The sequence below is a fragment of the Sebastes fasciatus genome, chromosome 14 (genome assembly GCF_043250625.1).
Source record: "Sebastes fasciatus isolate fSebFas1 chromosome 14, fSebFas1.pri, whole genome shotgun sequence".
NCBI lineage: Eukaryota > Metazoa > Chordata > Actinopteri > Perciformes > Sebastidae > Sebastes > Sebastes fasciatus.
Window position 1 is genome coordinate 19,150,874 of NC_133808.1, and position 20,672 is coordinate 19,171,545.

The window sequence follows — 20,672 nt, forward strand, 5'->3', positions numbered from 1 at the left end:
GAGACAGACAAGAGGAGCAGAGAGGGTTAAACACACCGCAGTCATGATCAAACTAGTTATAATCCTATTGGGGCACATCTGGCAGCTTATATTATAACAATACATACAGGAAACAGCATAAGAATTCATTTGATTTTGTCTTCTATCTACAAAAACAGGGTTCACTGAGCAGGCACGATGTTTGGCAGCAACACGCAGTCACACTAATACAGCAGAAATCCTCTTATAAAGGGCCAATCGAGCCAAATCGCAAGTATAAGTACGGATAAAATGTTTGCAGTGTAGTCTTTTTTGCTTCCGATTTCGACCCAGAAACCTTTCAGACACGAGCCCACCTCTGCAGAAGCTCAGTTTTAACCATCATTATAACTATGGTGATAAAATAAAACCAATAGTCTTAATGCTTCACTTCAGCCGCGGACTGGTGTACGTTACTGTGCACACAACATGCAACATGAGACTATATAATGATAGAGTAGGAGATGGAGGTCAATGTGAGCACAGTGTGGCGTCTGGGTCAGCACGCTCTGGCTGGCGGTTAGCGGTCGATCCCGGCGGTGACTTTGCTCTCTCGGGGTTACCTTTTCTATGAGATCCAGACACTCGGCGTTATCCATCCAGTCTATGGCCTCCCACTGGATCCCCTCCCTGTGAGGACAAAGACACTCTCACCATGTATATATATATAAATATAAACAAGGGGGAAGACACAATGGCTGTATTGTCCAACATGAGCATGTGATGAAATGAGCCATGTCCAAGCTGCTGGCTCATTATACAAGAAAACAACTGTCTGTGGGAGAAACTGAGCCGATCCCAAACCTCTGGCAGTTTGCCTGTATTGTCGTGAGGAGGCCCAACCCCCATCGCCCCCCCATCCCCACCAGCCCTATCTGTCTCCAGCACATGAGAAGTTTTGTTTTGTTTCCAATGCACACAAGCATAATGTGAAGAAATGGATGTCTCTGATTGTTTAGTACCTGTTGTACTCCAGCTGCTCCAGTGAGAAGATGTGCTTGTTGAAGTACTCCTGGAGTTTCTCGTTGGCGTAGTTGATGTTAAACTGTTCAAATCGGTTCACCTACAAGATGGAAGAGCGTGATTTAAAAGACAGTTTCTGTCGCTTAATGATCCCCCTCAGACATGTTTTAAGATGCATAAAAATACTCTGCTTTGATTAATAGTTAGTTTTTTACCACAGAAAATGTCAATTGCCTTGTTAAAAACTCTTAAAATCACATCTACTCCCTCATTGAAAAGTCCTTGGACTTTCAAATGTGTTTTTCCTTCAAAAGTTTAACTACCAGACAAAATGTCTCCTACTTCACTTAAAAGTCCATTCTCAGTTCTGTTCAGTTTTCAGTTTCCACATCATTCTTGTGTAAGCTGCATATTGGACCACGATTCTGATGTCACAAAATCTTGCTGGTATTAAAGGTGTAAGAAAATATAGATACACTATAGTAACGCGATATTATGATTTGTAATGTATTCATTTTTAATTAAAAGTTTACATGCAAAGATTCGTGGCAGACGATGGTTCATTTTGTGTTGTGTTTAAACCCCCGACCGCTAAATAGCAGTGTTGTAATCTATCTTCAGCCATTTGACTCCACTCCAATGTAACGACGTAAATTGAGACAGGAAGTAGCGTAAGGGCGCACCGCTAATGTTTTTTTTTATTCCGATTTTATGCATATGGTGTTGTGTTCTTTATACTACGACAGTTTTCCAAAAAATAGATTAAAAAATCATAATATATCGCCAGTACCGTAATGTATTGAATCGAAACCCCAGTATCATGATACGGTTGCCACTATACAAGTAAAGTGATCTCACTTCACTGAAATATTTTAAGTTTTAAATGATTACTTTAAAGCTCCTGGAAACTCGATTTCAAACTTTAAATTTTCATGTCTAAATAAGCAACAATCAACATTTAAAAACATCTTGAGGCATAATTTATTTAGTAGTTTAAAAGTACAGTGTGTAGGATTTGGCGGCATCTAGTAGTGTGGTTGCAGATTGCAACCAACTGAGTACCCCTCCGCTCACGCCTATCTTTCCAAGACTGCGGTAACGTGAGCCACTGAGTGCAAAACCATGGTAACGCCGTTCGCCTCGCTCAGAGGTCATCCTTACCATAATAACACTACTTTAAGAGCAACAAAAGTCAGACGGCGGCTCACGGTACCACTGTTTTACACTCTGTGGCTCACGTTACTGCAGTCTCACAAGCGTGTCAGAAGAACCACGGTGTCTCTCTCTAGAGCCAGTGTTTGGTTTGTCTGTTCTGTGCTACTGTAGAAACATAACGGAGCAACATGGCGGATTCCGCGAAGAGGACCCGCTCCCTATGTAGATATGAAGGACTCATTCTAGGCTAACGAAAACACACAGATTCTGACTCAAAACATTACCTAAGCAGTCAAAGCCTGTGCAGCTTTGTATTTTATAAAAATATTCAACTGACATGTTTGTAAATCTGGTGCACAGAAGTATGTGACATCACCACAAATGAGCCCGCCCACTTCAAACCAGCAGGAAGAGCACAGAAACAAAACAATGCTCAAATCTCTCATGTGACCCGATGACTCATAGCTAGAGACGCTGACTTAAATCAGACGAGTGAACTTTCACCTCAAAGTTCTCAAAGCCGAAGATGTCCAGGATGCCGATGGACTTGAAGTTGTCTTTTCCTTTGATCTTCTGGTTGATCCTCATTATGATCCAGGAGAAACACTGAGAATAAAGTGCCATGGCAACCGAGTCCCGCGAGTCCACCGCCTGCAAATCATGACACAGAGAGACGAGGGTTACCATGGATACAAAGGTAGGAATAAATAGAGGAAACTTTGCAGACTGTAACTATTGTTAAACACAATATACTGTGTATCATCGAGTCTATTAGATGGCGGATAAAGCTGTTAAAAACAAGGACATGTTTGATTGTGGTGGGGTTGTGTGAGGCCTCAGTGGTGTGTCTCTAAAACAAATAGCGGTTTGGAAACGTGTGTTTTGTCAGCGTCTGTCTGCAGGCAGCAGGTAAGACAATGTCTGTTGTCACAATAGACAGCATCATTTATCACCTACATGTCTTAAAAGTGACGCACTGCAGGCTATATTTGTTGTTCTATTTTAAAAATCAATCAAAGAAAATGTAGATGATTGCCTCTAGGCTCATAACCAACCGCGACGGCGGCGCTGGTATTGTTGTCACCTTGTGAGTCTGTGTGTGAGTCATCAGGGCAAAATGTGCTGCTGGAGACACCGACTGTGTTTATATTTCTGTCTGTCTGTCACCGTGTCAGCGTCGCAACAGTGCAAGATGCAGTCACGAAGGTGTGTAGTTAAGATCAACATGGCGGTCGAACTCGAAGATGGGTGTGGTCCGAGCAAGGGTGTTGGAAGTAGGGGGGTAGGAATTTTACGCCCCCGGCCCGATTTGGCATCACGAAACTTTACAGGTGTGTAGTTAAGCTCAAAATGAAGGCCGCCGGGTCTGATAAGTGAAGCCAACGCTGAATTGCCTTAAACTTGTATTCTTTCTAATAGCCAGCAGGGGGCGACTCCTCTGGTTGCAGAAAGAAGTCTGATTGTGTAGAAGTCTATGAGAAAATGACCCTACTTCTCACTTGATTTATTACCTCAGTAAACATTGTAAATATGAGTTTATGGTCTCAATCGCTAGTTTCAAGTCTTCTTCAATACAGCATGATGTTCATTTAGTAAATTATGGTCCCATTTAGAGTCAAATAGGCCATAAAGTAGGGGATGCTTTAGGGTTTTGCTACCTTGTGATTGACAGGTCGCTACCACGGCGTTGTCCGGTTTAGGAGTTGTCCATGTTTTCGTCTTAGAACTTTAACCCTTTCACAGTGTGTTTTCAGTTCATGATAGTTAATTCTAACCTTTTTGGTCGCCTGAAAATGTCTTATTTAGCGTTCGGTTGTACTTAGCTCCACCCTCTCACTTCTGATTGCAAAAAAACAAGATGGCGACGGCCAAAATGCCAAATTGAGGCTTCAAAACAGCAGTCCACAAACCAATGGGTGACGTCACGGTGACTACGTCCACTTCTTACATATAGCCTATTTGTGGTCCGAGTAACTTTACGCCCCTGGTCCGATTTGGCGTTGCGGCTGGTGTGATCCCATCGCGACATGGTCTCTCTCTCTCTTATCTTTTTTTAAACCCTGAACCTCTCCTCTCACAAGCTCCAGAAAAAAAAGAGTTATAGTTGTTTCACACTATCAAAATCAACTCTGTGATTGACGAGGCAGCTGTTGTAATTTGTGATAAATTCCACTAATTTAGCGCTCCACACAAGTCAAACAAAATGAGAAAATCACCGTTTGACCCAGCTCTGATTTTCTCCAGCTGCCGTGAAGTCGGCCTTTCAGCCAGACACCATCCGTGTGCGAATATAAAAAGCTTGAGCTTGCCAACTACACTTCCTCCACAGGCATTGTGCTTGAATTGAAAACAAAACAAGAGTGTGGCGGTGTGTACTGTATTTGGGGCAACAATGCTCCTGGTCTTTTTGAGTAATCCATCATGCCCCGTCACCTCTCACAACTAGCGGGTGTGAACAGAGTGCTGGTGGCTCCAGGATCTCCGTCACAGGGGTGAGAAGAATGGCTGTTTGTCCAGGATGGAGGGGGGGGAGGAGAGGGGCTGGTGCAGGCAGGCAGTCGTGGGGTGGGTGACCCCTGGCCGCTGTGAGAAGAAGCCTTTCTTACCGACTCCAGAACGGGAATAATGAACTCTATTAAGAAACAAGCTGCTTCAAAGGCCAGGCAGAACAAGCTGCAGCAGGGTGACAGCACAAGGTCTTTGTCTGGCGATGAAAAGCTTTCTTGTAACTTTCTTGTCGCTGTGATAATAGTAAAGGTCCATTCTGCATATTCGCTGATATTTATGCGTGTGAGTGGGCCGAATGCTTGAGCTCAGCCAAAAAGGATGGCGTCAGAGTGTTCTTGTGGCATACGGTGAAAAGGATAACACACGCAGATACAAACTTGTGAAATATTCACATTAATTACAGCGTGGACTTTTTGAAGCAGAGAGAGAGAGAGAGTTATCATGCCAACGTCTTGGTTCCTCCAGAGGAGAAGACTCTCACTTCACCCTCAGTCATTGTGCTTTTGACTCAGATCACTATCACGATGGCTTTATTGTGCCAGGAATCTGGCAGACAAAAAGCAGGAAATGGCTGGGAGTCACGCAAGGGATCTGGAGAGGCATGTGGGGGAGAGAGACGGAGAAAGGCTGTGTGTGTGTGTCACCAGGACAGGGGAGGGAGAGGGGGCAACAAACAGGCATCTACTGTATGTTTCAGTGTCTTTAATTCCAAGGAAAAATGCCTGAACAAACCCTGAAATCTGGGACATAACAGAGATGTGTGATACCTCGGGTTGGATGTGTCGTTACCTGCTCCACAGTGAGCGGCGAGCAGATCTCCTCTCCTCTGAGGATCATGGAGCGCTGGGTCAACACCTCTGACAGCTGGAAGGAGTCCAGGCCGAGCAGCTCGCTGACATTACTGACAACTGTAACAAAAATGTATTAGATGTAGTGTATGAATAGCGTTCAGGTGTCTCCTATCGATGTCAAACAACAGACGTGACATATAGACTGTGATCCAATACGGTCTATAGGAAACTCTACTCTGCTGGCTGGGTTGTAGCTCTCTGCTGTCACTGTAGTTCACTGGTTCTTTGGAAAAGAGGTCAGACACAGCGAACAAAGGAGCCTTGAGCTCATGTTACAGCGTGTTCAGAGCTCTGTCTGCTAGTACAGCGTCAATCAAACTCAGGGGCACGAGGAGTACAGCACAGTGGTCCAACTTCAGCGGTGAGCTAATTATCCGCTTTAGAAAACGGAGGTTTTCTGCAATAAATTCCAGCAGAAATGGTCATTTTAACTGGACCTTGCTTCACCGCTTAACCCCCAAAAAGTTCCCTGTTTTACCCCTTAAATAGCATTAAAGATGAAATATTTTTCCACTGTCTGATAAACATCACATAGTTTTTGTATCCAGCACTTCAAGCCGTTGTTTGCAACATCTGAAAAAGGTTGGTTTCTTTGTCTGGTTGCCAGACGAGACCTAGTTTGATAAGAACTATGCTCGTGAGATAAAAATAATTTGGTTTTCCAAAGGAATGAGTCATTTCAGAGATTTATCTGTAATTTCCAAATAATTTCCTAATGATTTCAAAGGAAACGTCCTAGAAATAACTATGTCGTGTTTCAACAGTGTGGTACAGACGGAGGATATGTATGACTTTTGTCAGGATCAATGAAACACAATCTGTGTAGTAGATCTGTTATATATTATCCTCTTACCCCCTTTGGAAGTGATCTGAGCTCCGCCAGCAGTCATGAACTCAATGTTGCCCATCTGGAGGACAGCAGACAGCAGCTTGAACACGTCTCTGATCTCCTCCTCATTGAACTCCATCACTTTCAGGGCCTCCTGCAACACAACACGGACAAAGTTGGGCAACATTTCACTAGAAACAGACTCTACCCATTAAAAATGTGACAGCACTTAAACCTAATTTATATGAACAAAATACAAAATGTGCCTCCAAAGCCAACATGACTGCATTAAATAACATGATTCCATCAATAAGTCTGGAGTCAGTCTGGTAAGGTGGTTCTTACATTCATGATGAAGGCTTATGGCGCCCTCTGGGGGTCAAACAAACCCCTTACACTAACTGGACTTCACTCTGATCTCATCTCATTCTTACCATCACGCTGTCAAAGAGCTGCTTGTCATCCAGACTGCTGTCCTGCACGCAGCCCGACTGGCTCAGGTAGTGATACGACTCAGGCCCCTCAGACAGGAGGTACATGTCTGCAACACACAGAGACTAAAATAAATAAAATATAACTTGCTATCACTAATTAGGGGCAGAGTGTATGTTTAAGTGTTAGTACCCAAGTAAACCTGTGACTTTGGCAGCTACGTTGGTCAAAAACGGGATGTATTCTTTTAAACAAACCTCTGTGGTCTCTGTCCGCCCCCGCTAACAGAGCGTAGAAGATGTGGTAGTTTCTCTCTCCTGGATTCTGTCGAACCACTCGGTTCTTAGAGAGAGAGGAGAGGGTTAAAAGAAAATATTGAATGTATTTCATGATAAAAAAAACTTTCTAAATTCAGTCGCTGCAACTGAACGTTTCAACACAACCTTACCTTTTCCAGCAAATCTGATAATTGAAAGTCAAGGAGAACAATGAAACAGTGAATACGAACTCTGAAACAGACACTATGTGATTTCTCTACAGTATATATATATATAGTTAAGTGAACCGTTGAAGGATACAGTCAATGATGCAGCCTCCCTGGATGTTTCCGTTCTGGGAAAAGTGAAGCTGGATAAACTTCCCGAAGCGACTTGAGTTATTGTTGTACACCGTCTTAGCATTCCCGAAGGCCTCCATGATGGGACTGCAGACACAGGAAAAACAATCAAGCAATCACTTTACAGGATCTCACGTGATTGTCCATCACTGAGTGTTTTGATCAACATGTTGATTCAGGTGCTGATTCTGTGCAGCCTGGGTGAAAGTATGCACTCTCATAGTATTTTATGGTTTGTCAACACAGCGTACTACTAAAACCATTTATATAAACAAAACATATTCAAATAAATAAATTACCACGAATATAAAAGATAAGCTATCAACAAAATGCACCTTAATGCACCAAAGGTTTATGATTCATGAGTCAAATTACTTCAACGTTAGTGTTGTAGTCAAGACCACCTAAACCAAGACCAAGTCCTGACCAAGACCAGAGTGTGTCGAGACCGAGACAAGACCAAGACTTTGAGGGTTGAGACCAGGTCAAGACCAGGACCAGTGCGAGTCCAAAACTGCATGACACATGTACGATAAAATGTGGAACATGTAAACCAGAAGCACTCCTAAAATTGATCTGAAAGATACACATTCCCATAAAAACACCCAGAGAAAACCAATAAAGTGTACCATGAGGTACACCACTTACAACACATACTATGATGTCTTGATAAAATAATCAAAACGCATTGCAGAGGTTTCCTTTGTTTTTTTATGAGCACTCAGAGTAATGATGTTAACAAATAAATCGAAGCACAGTGCACAGGCAGTTTAGTGCTATCCAAGCAGTTGTGGTCTTGACAGGTCTTAAAATAAAATCCAGTCTTCTTTGTCTGAGACTGAGACAAGGCCGAGTAAAACTGCGGTCGATTCTGAGACGAGACCTTCAAAAAGAGGTCAAGACCGATCTCAAGTTCTACAGCACTGCTAAACATATCACTATCAACTAACCCTAACCCTAACCCAACATATGCAAATAATACAAATAATAGCAAAGTATACAAGGTTATCGCTCTCACACTTTCAAAATATAAAGGGGACAAGATAGCAGGTGTTGATTGTTGAATGAGGACGGGGTTCGGACAGTACCTGCTCTGGACGAGAGCCTGCTCCACCCTGTTGGTCCTCTCTGACGGAGGAGTTCCTGCTGAGTTTTGACTCATCACTGAGAGAAACTTCAGCAGCAGTTTGGTGCTCTCCGTCTTCCCGGCACCGCTCTCCCCACTGACGACACAAAGACAAAGAGAGAAGTTGATTAGGACTGCACAATTAATCAAAATTTTATGGCAATCGCAATATGGCCTACTGCAATTTTTAAACTGCAGGATGAGGAGCAAATTGCAATATCTTTTAAAGGTGAAATGTGTGTGAAAATTTGATTTTAAATTAAATATTGTGCTGAGATGAATGAGAATAATGATGTAAAAATTCACAATTTCAATATCAGTCAAAATAATCACAATTAAATATTTTTTCAAAATCGTGCAGCCCTAAAGTCGATACATAAATGGATCTATCAAACCTGTTCAACTCATTGTTTTTCAGAGCCAGAGGTGTCTAGTATGGACTTGTGTCATGCTGCTTCCAGTAATTTGGTAATAATGTTACTAAATGTGTATCACTGACCTGATGAGAACACACTGGCTGTCGTGTCTCTTCCACAGGCAGCGGTAACACTCATTGGCCACGGCGAAGATATGAGGAGGCAGCTCCCCCATCTGGTGTTTGCTGTATAGGTCGACTGCAGTGCCGTCATACAGGCCCGCTATCTGCTTATAGGGATTCACTGCTGCCAGGATCGAACCTATGTTGGTCTGAGGGAAGTGAAAAAGTAGTATGACAGAAGTATGAGGGAGAAAGAGGAGATGAGAGAGAAGAAAACCAAGAGAAAAACACAGATTAGCCGTCAAAGATAACACAATACACATGTTGTGAAAGAAAAAATGCTTGTTTTATACTAGAAATTGCAACTTTTACATCTTTATCTACAGTTACTTAACACTACCAGTTCTGTAGATTCACCCAGTTTCCTGTGACACAGTACCTATTAAACTACTACATATGGCCTAGTTTCACTGAAGCTGGTAGTATTTTAGGATCCACTGCTCCTGCTCGGGTAATGCGCTTTGGGGAGTGCCTAACAAAAGTGTGTTTGTGGGTCATCTTCCCACAATGATATCATTCTGCAATGCCATGCAGACAGACCGCTACAAACCCTCCGAGATGAGATTAGAGAGATAGGATTTCCAGAAACATAGTTACCATGTGACTGTGGGCAATGATTATTTTAATAAAGCCCGGGTTGTGTTTCAAGAGGACTTAAGTGCTCTGCTGTGAAAACAATCCTGGAAGTGAGACGGGGTCGAACAAACAGCTCTGAATACTCTTCCAGGAGTTATCGGCTTTTTGTGAAGTTTTGTCAACGGTGTGTAAACTTGTTTTATTCAGCTGTGCAGTTTATAGATGCATTGTAATAGCAAGAATGTGAGAAGAAATGCTCCTTACTCACACAACACATATTGTTGTTGTGTTTGCCTTGTATGAAATAAAAATCCCACCAAAAAGTGACATTACCGGTTTGATTATTTGAGATTTGTCAAACTTTAAAATCTCCGTCTCGCTGCGCTGAACACCCCAGTTCCCATAAAAATGAAAAACACACCCCCTGACCAAGACAATAGACCCACAGCTTCCATCATGGTGGTAAATGTGTTTAAAGATGAAGATTAAGCACAGCGCCTTACATAGATGTTGTCTTTCTGATAGCGCAGTAAGAGGTTGTGCATGATGGCGCCTTCATGCAGCTCTGCCAGTGTGGACATGTCCTCCACTCCGTGGATGCTGCTGGGGTGCATCGGGTACACCGTCTCCCTGTTCAGCTCCACCGTCTGTAGGTAGATCACCTGGAACAACAAACACACGTATGTCCAAAGATTAAGCTTTCATAATCCTCTACGTCAGTGCTTAAACTATCTAAACCAGCAGAGTGTACAGCTTGAACATGCATCAATTGGGGAGCATGAATCATGTGAATTATTCAGTTGAGGGTACAAAATGTCACTTTGTACCAGTTAGTGTTGTCACAATATGGATTCTTTTATCTTCGATACAAAACCTTGAAAAAAATCAATATTCAATTCGATTTTCGATACCACGGGGAGATCTTGACAAACCATTGAGGGCAGAAAGCGCAGCTGGTAGCTGCGTATCGATACTGCAGAAAATAAGTATTGAAACCGGTTCAAATATTCAGTATCAATATATATCGACACTTTGATATTTTTGACACTAAAAGCAGTGAGTGCTGGCACGGTTTAAGCACTGCTGTAAGATCAGCGTTTAAATTGCACCTCGGCTGCCTACAATTAACAGACGGGAACAGAAGGACGACAGTTGAATACATTAACAATTTTTTTATTTTATTATCGATTATCAGTTGATCATTTTTTTGTTCTGTCGATTAATCTTCTAGTCTATAAAATATCTGAAAATATTAAAAAGAAGATTTCCCAGGACCCAAAACCCCAAAATATTCAGTTTTCAATGTTGTAAAAGATAAAATACTCATCTATATTTGAGGAATTGAACAGTTTTTTATTTGATAAATGAATCTACGGTTTATCGATTCAGGCAAGAAACTGTTTAGTCGGGGCAATAATTCACCCAGATCCTGGCACATCTTATCACGTGATCAATGTAATCAGTATGACGGCCTCAACAACAAGCACACTCATGAAATTTACATTTATAGTGTGATATATTTAGTGCCTGCCAGCCTTTTGATTATCAAAATTGTGGACGATCGATTAAGCGATGATTACTTTCATTGTCGATTATTCTTGTTGATTATTTTCTCGATTAATTGATTAGTTGTTTGGTTTATAAAATGTCAGAAAATGGTGAAAAATGTCAATCAGTGTTTCCCAAAGCCCAAGATGACGTCCTGAAATGTCTTGTTTTTTCCACAACTAAAAGATATTTAGTTTACTGTCATAGAGGAGTAAAGAAACCAGAAAATATTCACATTTAAGAAGCTGGAATCAGAGAATTTTGACTTTTTTTTCTTAGCTCTAGAATAAACATTTAATTTTAATACAACAATGCACCACTGTCAAGGTGAACTGCACCATAAATCTTAAATACTACATTGGGCAACGACTTCATGCTCACTTTCAGTATCTCTCAACACAGCTGGCAAAGGCAGCAGACAGCCAGAGGCCTACAGTGTACTCACAACAGCCTCAGGCTCTGAACAGCACTAATAACGCAGAAGCAGGTAGACAAGTTTACACAGATCTGACTCTCCCACTGTTACCATGGCACATGCATTCATGAATGACAGATTGAAGCGATGATACAGGATAAAACTGGGGTCAAAATTACAGATTAAGTCCCTGATGAGTGCCTGCCTGTGCCTGCTGCCAGCATACCTGGCAGGTAGAGAGCCCCCAGTCAGACTCATGCCCGGACGTCTCTCGATTTGTTTGATCCACCTTTTAGTCTCCGTACAAAAATCTCTCAACATGTCGCATTCCTGCAAAAAGCTCCAATAAGATGAAGCAGTACAGTAGGGGAGACCGGGGAATATTGTAACCCCAGGTTTGTTGTAACACTGTCAGTTTGACCAATCAGAAAAGAGCTGCGGTGATGTCATCAATATCGTACATTTCCTTTTTGAGCTCACAGGAGAAGTGTAACGTCTCTGCATTTTACATTAACTCACCCAATGTGTGATTGTGTAGTACATGTCCAAGTGAGTTTTATTTGTAGAAAACAATAATGGGTACCGTGTACAAAAGTTTGAGAGATCTAGCACAAACATCCACTGAGTTACTGATGCTCAAACAAAAAGTGTTACTAACATCTCCGGCCTCCCCTAAATGTGATGATTGGAGACGTTGTCTTGATATTCAAGGCCCATTTTTACAGTTTTGACTTGAAATGGATCAAATGGGAGCTAGCGAGAAAGACGAAGGAATGAATAAGAAGAAGCAGTGTCTCTATAGCGGCAGTGAAACAGGAAAACAGTCTCATTAACTAACATGGATCCACAGAGAGCATCGCAGACTTTCTGTCTATCAGAACTCTAATGGAAGAGACAACGGACAGACTACAACTGTGTTGGTCACTTGATGGGAAGCCGTGTTGAGATCAATACTGATGGACAAGGAACTGGGCGCTGTGGTGTCCCATTGCATTACTGCTGGTTTTTCTGGCATATTCAATTGTTTCCAAGTTGGGAGCAGACGCTGGTTTTCACAAAACTGCTGAGTCAGTGCAGAGGGGCTGCTGGGAGACGCTGCTGAGGTTTGTATTTTAAAAACTGTAATAGTTGCACTGATATGTATGTGTGGATTCATTAACTTAAGTAAATCTGCATAAACGTGTGTGAAATGATAAACTGACTCTGGTCCATTGCAGCTCTAGATGGCCATTAGAGAGTGGGCGTACGCTGAGACGATAGCACAATAACAATGCGGTCATCATGTTTTTGTGGTATTAAGGTTTGTGAAAGGGTGAAGAGGACCTCGGGGAGAAAAGCAGCACGTGCAGTGATGTCATCCATCGAGCAGAAGCTTGCAGATTTACGGCCAGATGTCCTTAAACATTCGGATTTAACCCCACCCTCTCCTCTCTGGCAAATTGTCTCTGATTCACCAGCCAGGGCCAAAACGAACCGACTAATAAATCAAACAGGCTTTTCGCTTGTTTTACATCCTTAACCAGTATTATCATTTTACATCCGATGACATCACTCGCTTAATGTGATTGATGTCATTATCAACACCTGGGCTCTGGTGGATCGCTGCCCAAAATGTCGTCATACCAAACCGTATTATACATATTTAAGAGAGAGGGAAAAAAAAATCACATTATTTGATAAACACGTCAAAAAATGCAAAAAAAACAACTTTATATCTTCAATCTGAAGCATCAATGGGATTCTGCTCATGATCTTTAAAGGTATAATAATAGGTTACTTTTTAAAATGTCTAAATATGACCAGACCTATGTAATATATTTTGTTGAGTTGTGTACTTACATTATCCAAAATGTTTTCAACAATTTTCAAACCTAGAGAAATATGTCATTTCAATAAAGGGTAACGGTCTGTTTCATTTACTCGCCTGTCAGTGACATCATATCCCCTTTGCGCATGCGTCAGTATTGTGTTTGTCTGCCAGAAGCTGTCATAAATTGACTTTTTTTTCCAGTTTTAAGCCACATTTTTACGATACACTTTTTTAATCACTGGGTCTGTTTGTTTTGGAGAGGAGGAGACATCTGCGGATGATTCGGCTCCTGGTAAAAAACCTCCTGAATGACGAACACTGAAGGAAACTTAACCAAAACTGACTGCAATGACCGCAATGATTGTGAAGACAACAACTCCCATGATCCCACGCTAGTTCACCACATCACCAAACTCAGTCTTTTGTAATTGTTTTGATTGAGATGAGAACATTGTATAATGGTAAATATAAAACATAACAGTAGGACAAGTAGAGAAGAGTCAAACAGTAGCACGGCAGCAATATCTATCTAAAGTTTGCTAAATTACATAAACATTAGCCACCATAATTCCGAGTGTTCTGAGTAGAGCTGGTTTTATTGATAATAAATTCAACTCAAATGTGTTATTTCTTCATTCAAAAGGTACATAGTGTCACTTTAAAAAGGCAGTTGCAGCTGTTTTGTATTTTTGTTGGACACGTTATTGCACCGCATTTGACAATATAATAATTTATCATTTGATATATCATATTTTTTTCATATATATAATATACAACCTAATTTAAATTATTCATGCTTTCATTTAATTGACAAAAATGTGCTGTGAAATGGAAAATATTAGCACGTCTTAGGTCCCTTTCTGTTGACACTGATGGAGCGACACTGAGTCCAACACGCAATCAAACAAACCAAAGACATCTGGGATGCATCTCCTGCCAGACTGTATTATCATTCTTTACATTCCTAAAGCAGCACAGGTTCAAAGTTACACTGAGGTGGATGGGAGCAAAGATAATACAGGATAACAAACTACTAGGAGAGCCTACAGGTCCATGTTACACTCTCGATTGCAGCGAGGACCTCAAGTTTCACAGGAGGAAAACAAACACGGCAGCTTTAGCCAAACACACAATGAGCTGCGTACTCGGAAAGCACCCTCACCAGAAAACACAAGAGAGAGGAACTGTTTCTTCATATCTTTATGTGTGTTTGTGTGCAGATGATTTACAGTGTGTGTTGTTTCTGTGTCTGTCTCTGCATCATATGATGTGTGACCTTTGTTTTTCATCTTTGGATAATTTCCTGGTCAGATTTCACAGAGCGAGCCTCGAGGGACTTTTTCATGCCTGAAACATCAGAGATGCTCGGATGAAAACTGAGCTGGAGTTTCCTGCATCAAAAGAGGTTTCACATTCCTCTGTTTTTACCCCACTGCGGTCTTTTATCAGAGTTGGTTGTATTCCTGTGAGATCAGTCACTGAGCTCTGTCCTTGCAGCATTTCTCATCCATATTTATTTATGTCTTCATAGATTTGTTTCCAAACGATTTACATTTATAACATCCAGTAGATCCAGCTAAAAGGAAAGTAAGATGGATTATGAGAGCAGATAAGGTCTAGACACAGACTATATACTCTTTACAATTTCCATTTCTATTCTTAGGAGGAGCCAAAATGTTCTGTTAGTGTCCATTATAATAATTAGACAAACTGGAACATTTTTCCTACAGGAGCTGTAGAGCAGTGACGACCCTCGTGGCGCTACCCACAGAAGCCTGACTAACCCAGCAGTGATGTAACACTGTGAGTTGTTTTCGGGAAGTTGAAAATCCATAACATCGACACACAGTTTGCTCTGAACTCATAGATTAAAACAATTTGAAGCACACACTGGCTCTAATTAAAGTGATTACTTCGTGATTTCAGTCGCTGCATGTCAGACAATTATCACAATGTTTCACGTAGGGACGGAGCCTCGTCAATGTTAATGATCTGAGCGGTGTAATGACGGCTGGAGATAATTTCATGCCGCTTATAACAACATGTGACTCGTGATTGATTAGTGAGAATGTTCACTGTACAAATCAATCCTCTCCAAATGAGGCCTGGTGTTGACACTTTACACGACGCCGCCGGCCACGAGGCAGCAGACAAGCAAACAACACAACTGAAACTTTGGCTGATATATAATTCATAACTTTTGTTTGAATCTTGGATTTTGTGATGAAGCTATTTAAGCTACTGAGCCGGGAGAGAGACGGACGGACAGTTGTTTCTGCTGGTGTTTCCTTTTTCTTGTTGCTTTCTTCATTTATTTCTTCCTTCCTTCTGTAATAAAACTTCCCAAAATAAAAACCCACAACCTTTTGCACAGCTGTCCGGTCTGCTCCAAAAAAAAAAGGTTTACTCAAAACCGCAGATAGAGAATAGTAGATACCTCATGTTAATTTAATCATATTTATCGTGAAATTTGACATTTTGTACTTTATAACAGATAAATAATTATGCAAAATGGAGAATATTAAGTATTTTACACAGAGAAATAAAAAAAAAGTGAAATTAAATATTTCTAGCACTATTTATATTAAATCAGATCAGAAAAAATAGCAGATAAGTCATTTTTCATGCAAAAACATGAACAGTTCTCTGACTCCAGCTTCTCATTTGTGAGGAGTCACCGCTCTTATTTGTCTTATGTGATAGTAAAGTGAATATCTTTGAGTTCTGGTCTGTTGTGTGGACAAAACAAGCTATTTGATGACTATGAGGGCATTATTTATAGACCTAACAATTGATCGGTTAATCAAGAAAATAATCAGCAGATTAATTGATAATGAAAGTAATTGTTAGTTGCAGCCAAACTATCAAGTGAGTCGTGATAAATTCTGAAATGTTGAATGCTTTTATTTATTCTTCAGGCAGATTTTCCATGTGATGAATTCAAATTCATCAAAGTATCACCGAAATGATACAGACTAAATAGTGGGAGCAGTTCTCCCGATGATGACACAATAGCAACAATCTGAATTTTAAACTTTCTTGCAGCTGTAACGCTCTTTCCTTTTGTTTCCTCCTGGCTGAAACCACACCCTGCTGCTGCTTTGTTCGACCCGCCCTGCTGAATATTCACATGGAGGCGGCGTCAGGCTCTGTGACTCCGTGGCCTCTTACTGGCGGATATATTCAGGCCTTTAGAAAAGACACATGGGCAGATACAAAATGACAGGCTTGTGAACACAAACACTGTCTTGTTTATCACTGTCTGTTTCTCTCTCTCTGTTTTACAGTGAGTCCATCTGCTGAGGGGGGGATCCCACCCAGACCCCCGAGACATGAATGGGGGGTTAGGCTTATTAATGAGGAAGATTGTAAAAACAGATAACAGAGTTTTACATTACATTCTGCTTAAAAATCAGACAAAATCAGAAAACATGGCAAACCCAAAGCCTAAAAACATTTGTTTAGCACACACAGTGATAATGTTTGTGTGTTATTTCTGTGAGCGCACTCGTGAATACACATCACTCTCATAAAAACCCACATAATGGCTCCATTGACCAATAATCCAGAAAAAAACTGCGAGGCCATCAATGACCTATTTTAAACCTCACACAGAGACTGTACGGCTGCAACTTCAGAAATCACACTTGGTGAATGTGTGAAAGCAAAGCGTCTACCCGAAGAGTAATGTTTATTGGGATAATATTATTTTGTGCAGAAGAAGACAAGAATATAAGAACTAGGTCTGCCCCCTCTTAGTCCATTAGTCGACTAATCAGTTGTTTTAGTCTTAGTCGACTCAGATTTATTTAGTCGATTAGTCGTTTTTTATGCTTTTTTCACGCTGAATGACATATTTCCAAGAAATTTATGAGCACATCTCTGGTAAACACAATATATAGTATAATATATAAGTGGTGCTTTTGTGTGATTCTTTGTGGAGAAACTCGACAAAATCATATGAGTCGACTAAAAATGTCTTTGGTGGAGGGCAGCCCTAATAAGAACCAGGGGGGCTCTTTTATCTTGTGCAATAAACTAATGTAATGCGGTATTCTTCTTTAGCAAAATGACTGAAATAATATTAATTAAGGTCTGCAACTAACACGTATTCTCATTATTGATTAATCTGCTCATTACCAATTCTAATTTTAGAAAAAAAAATTCAGTTTAGTATAAAATAAGACGAAGAAAACCAGAAAATCCTCACAACTGGAGGGAATTTCTGTAATTTTTGCTTGAAAAATGACTTTAATAATGACTCGATTATCAATAGTTGTCTAATAATAGATTAAATCGACTTCTGCTTTGCATTGATTACAAAACAATGGCCATAATTTCGTTGCGTTTGCTTTACAACAGATATAAACTATGAGCTATAGCTATATTACGTACTGTATGTGTGCTATGTATTATGTATTATGTATTATGTGTCAAATGATTGATGAATAAAAAAAGGTATCTGGGCCTCGTAGACTGACACGGTTCAATTTCAATGTCATTGTTCAGTAAGGCGAAGATGACATCATCACCAGCGGGAGTTATTTAGTTCAGGTGACAGAGAGCCTCTTCCTGCTTTTCTTTACTTGTGCGCCCCTCTGGGGATAACTCACACACTGTTAATCCAGCTGGTGCCATCTGGACACAACACACACACACACACACACACACAGATGGATGCAAACACACACAACGCCACAAGACATTTCTCTGAGCTTCAGTGTGTCTTGCTGGTCCTCTCAGAGCCTGTGGTGTACGGGGGATGAGACAGTGATGAATGCTGATATGATGGTTAATGTGACAGCAGCCATGTAAGCCTGTTACAGCCGAGGCAGTGTGGGTAAAGACACACACTGAGTCTGCAAGACGAGCACTCAGACAGGGAGCTGCACCTTAGTATGAGCACTGAAGCAATGGATAATGGTATATATCCCACCTCCCCCACCCGAGGGGAAAATGCTGCCGGGATGCATTTACCAAACCACGTCTGACACTGCACACGGGTGTAAAGACACCGGGACACAGACAAAGACAGACTGACAGACATAACACCCATAACCCTCTAGAGGAGCTGGGCTAAATAAAGATTACGACTGAATCAGGAAATGTAAATAAACCTCAGCAGATATGTCATCCAGGAACAGGGGATCACATGAGGTCAGGAGGTGGAGACGGTCTGTTTTTCAGTCTCACATTCTTGTCATTCTGGCTGCAGAGTCTTACGCCTGATGACCAGCACATTCTGAGCTCGCATGTGAGGATCATATGAGACAATCCAGCTTCAGTTAAAGAAATGTGACGTCATGTTAACCAAATGTTATTTTCTTAAATCCTACTGAGGGCGGGGAGAGCAACACCCTGTTGGTATTCTCCGGTCATTTTCAGACGATAAAGAAGAAGTGGGGTCTGATTCATTTCTCACCTCCTGACCTGCTGCTGTGAATCCTTTCTAGGTGTGAGAGATGGTGTTTCCGTCGGTCGGAGTCATTCCTGCCCCTTTACCAACACACGGTCGACTTCTCACACTACAAAAATCCCCACCGCTGACCATGGAAACATCAAACACATCATCTCAGGATGAGTTCATATGTTCCCTCTCACACGTCGTTTATAACTCTACCTTTAACGCACCACTTACAGCTCAAGCCACGCACGGCAACACACATGCCCTCAGGACCAACTAAAGGCCCTGACACACCACGGAAAGCAAATAAACGAGTCAAGAGGGCAACACAGAAGGCTCTTCTCATTTTTCATCTTCATCTCATCTGATCATTCCAATACACGGATGTTTTCACAACGACATGGCCATCTGGAATGAAGTGGTGAGGGAGAGAGGTGTGAAAATGGTCGGCAAACGCCGCTTTGTTTCATGTATGTGCCATAACAACAGTTTGTTTATCCGCCGTCCTTGGTCTTCCGGTTTCCCTTTTTGAAAGACGAATACAGACTACCGTCATCCGCTGGTGTGGAGAGTTATTTCCTGTCACGCAGGCGCAGAACATACATGGTAGTCGGCCGTCAGCTGAGATCTTTGCAGTGTGTTCAAATGCAACTTGTCGGCCAAGACAAAGGTGACGTGAGGCAACGCAACACTAGTTCTTTGATGTCGGCTTGGTGTGTCTGGGCCTTAAAGCTATTCAGTGCCATATCTCAGCTAAATGCCCTTAACTTCCACAAATGAAACCAGGGCTGCCCCTTGATTAGTCGACTAATCGGTTGTTTTGGTCTTAGTCTACTAAGATTCCTTAAGTTGATTAGTCATTTTTTATGCATTTTTTCATGACTTATTTCCAAGAAACGCATATCTAAAAGCTTCGATATTCTAATAGCTTTATCATAAAGCACATCTCTGGAGATTTGAAGTGGTACTTTTGTGTGATTCTTTGTGGGGAAACTCAGTTTTACAGACCTGTTGATTAGATCAACTAATCAATTAGTCTACAAAATCGTATGAGTGTTAGTCGACTAAGAATTTCGTTGGTCGGGGAGGACAGCCATAAAGAAAACAAAGCTGCACCTCAATAGCTTGCCGACCTCTCTTTCATACGCCACCCTTCTTTATATGAGCAGTCAAGGACTCCGGTGAAGGAATAAAGCAGGGCCTTGGTTTGTGGTTAGGATGATGGCCGTGTGACAGAGTCTGGATGTGGAAATGATGTTATATGTTGAGAGTCCTTGGGCCCTACCCTGTTCCCTTCCCGAAGCCCTGACCTGACCAAAGACCTGCGGCTGAGTTTGGACACTCAGTCAGGAGCTAAAGGACGAACATATGTGCTGCGTGTTCAGTACAAAGGCATCCCATAAGATAAGAGTCGAACTGGAAGCTCATTTCTGACCTACATTCGACATTTGACTGAGAAACTATTTTTTAACCGTCCATCGCCACCTCTCTCTCTCTCTCTCTCGCTCTCTCTCTCTCTCTCTTTCTCTCTGTGACAGGATTTCCTCCAGACACAAAGACCACCATGCTCTGCCAAACAGATAAGCTCGGCCCACTGACTTGACACAAGGAGCCCATTCCTGTCATTCTTACTTTATTACAAAAGGTGTTGATCCCGCCGCGGAGCCCCGAGATGAAACACATGTGTGCAAACAATTAACCTTCTAACATACACTCTGAACCACTCACCTCCTGAGTTATACTACAACCTTGTAAATTATAAATGAAAGACGAGGGGACGCTTTACATGTAGCCTGTAAATGTATTGATATGACTTGAATGCGCGAGTATTGGCTTTTTTCTTGGCTTTAATCATGAGGGAGCAGTCCTTAAAACCTTAAAAT

At 41.5% G+C, this 20,672-nt stretch overlaps 1 protein-coding gene across 1 annotated transcript in view; it reads right to left on the reverse strand.

Annotated features, from left to right (window-relative positions):
• Positions 1-20,672, reverse strand: part of myo10l3 (myosin X, like 3) — a 65,006-nt gene that overhangs the window by 25,920 nt on the left and 18,414 nt on the right. Inside the window, exons 3-14 of the mRNA XM_074659484.1 lie at positions 10,116-10,274; positions 8,998-9,185; positions 8,461-8,595; positions 7,335-7,459; positions 7,205-7,218; positions 7,014-7,098; positions 6,759-6,865; positions 6,349-6,478; positions 5,434-5,552; positions 2,641-2,787; positions 981-1,081; positions 582-648 (exon numbers count right to left, since the gene is read on the reverse strand). Of these exons, the coding sequence (XP_074515585.1) occupies positions 582-648; positions 981-1,081; positions 2,641-2,787; positions 5,434-5,552; positions 6,349-6,478; positions 6,759-6,865; positions 7,014-7,098; positions 7,205-7,218; positions 7,335-7,459; positions 8,461-8,595; positions 8,998-9,185; positions 10,116-10,274 (1,377 nt within the window). The remainder of the gene's footprint in view (positions 1-581; positions 649-980; positions 1,082-2,640; positions 2,788-5,433; positions 5,553-6,348; positions 6,479-6,758; positions 6,866-7,013; positions 7,099-7,204; positions 7,219-7,334; positions 7,460-8,460; positions 8,596-8,997; positions 9,186-10,115; positions 10,275-20,672) is intronic.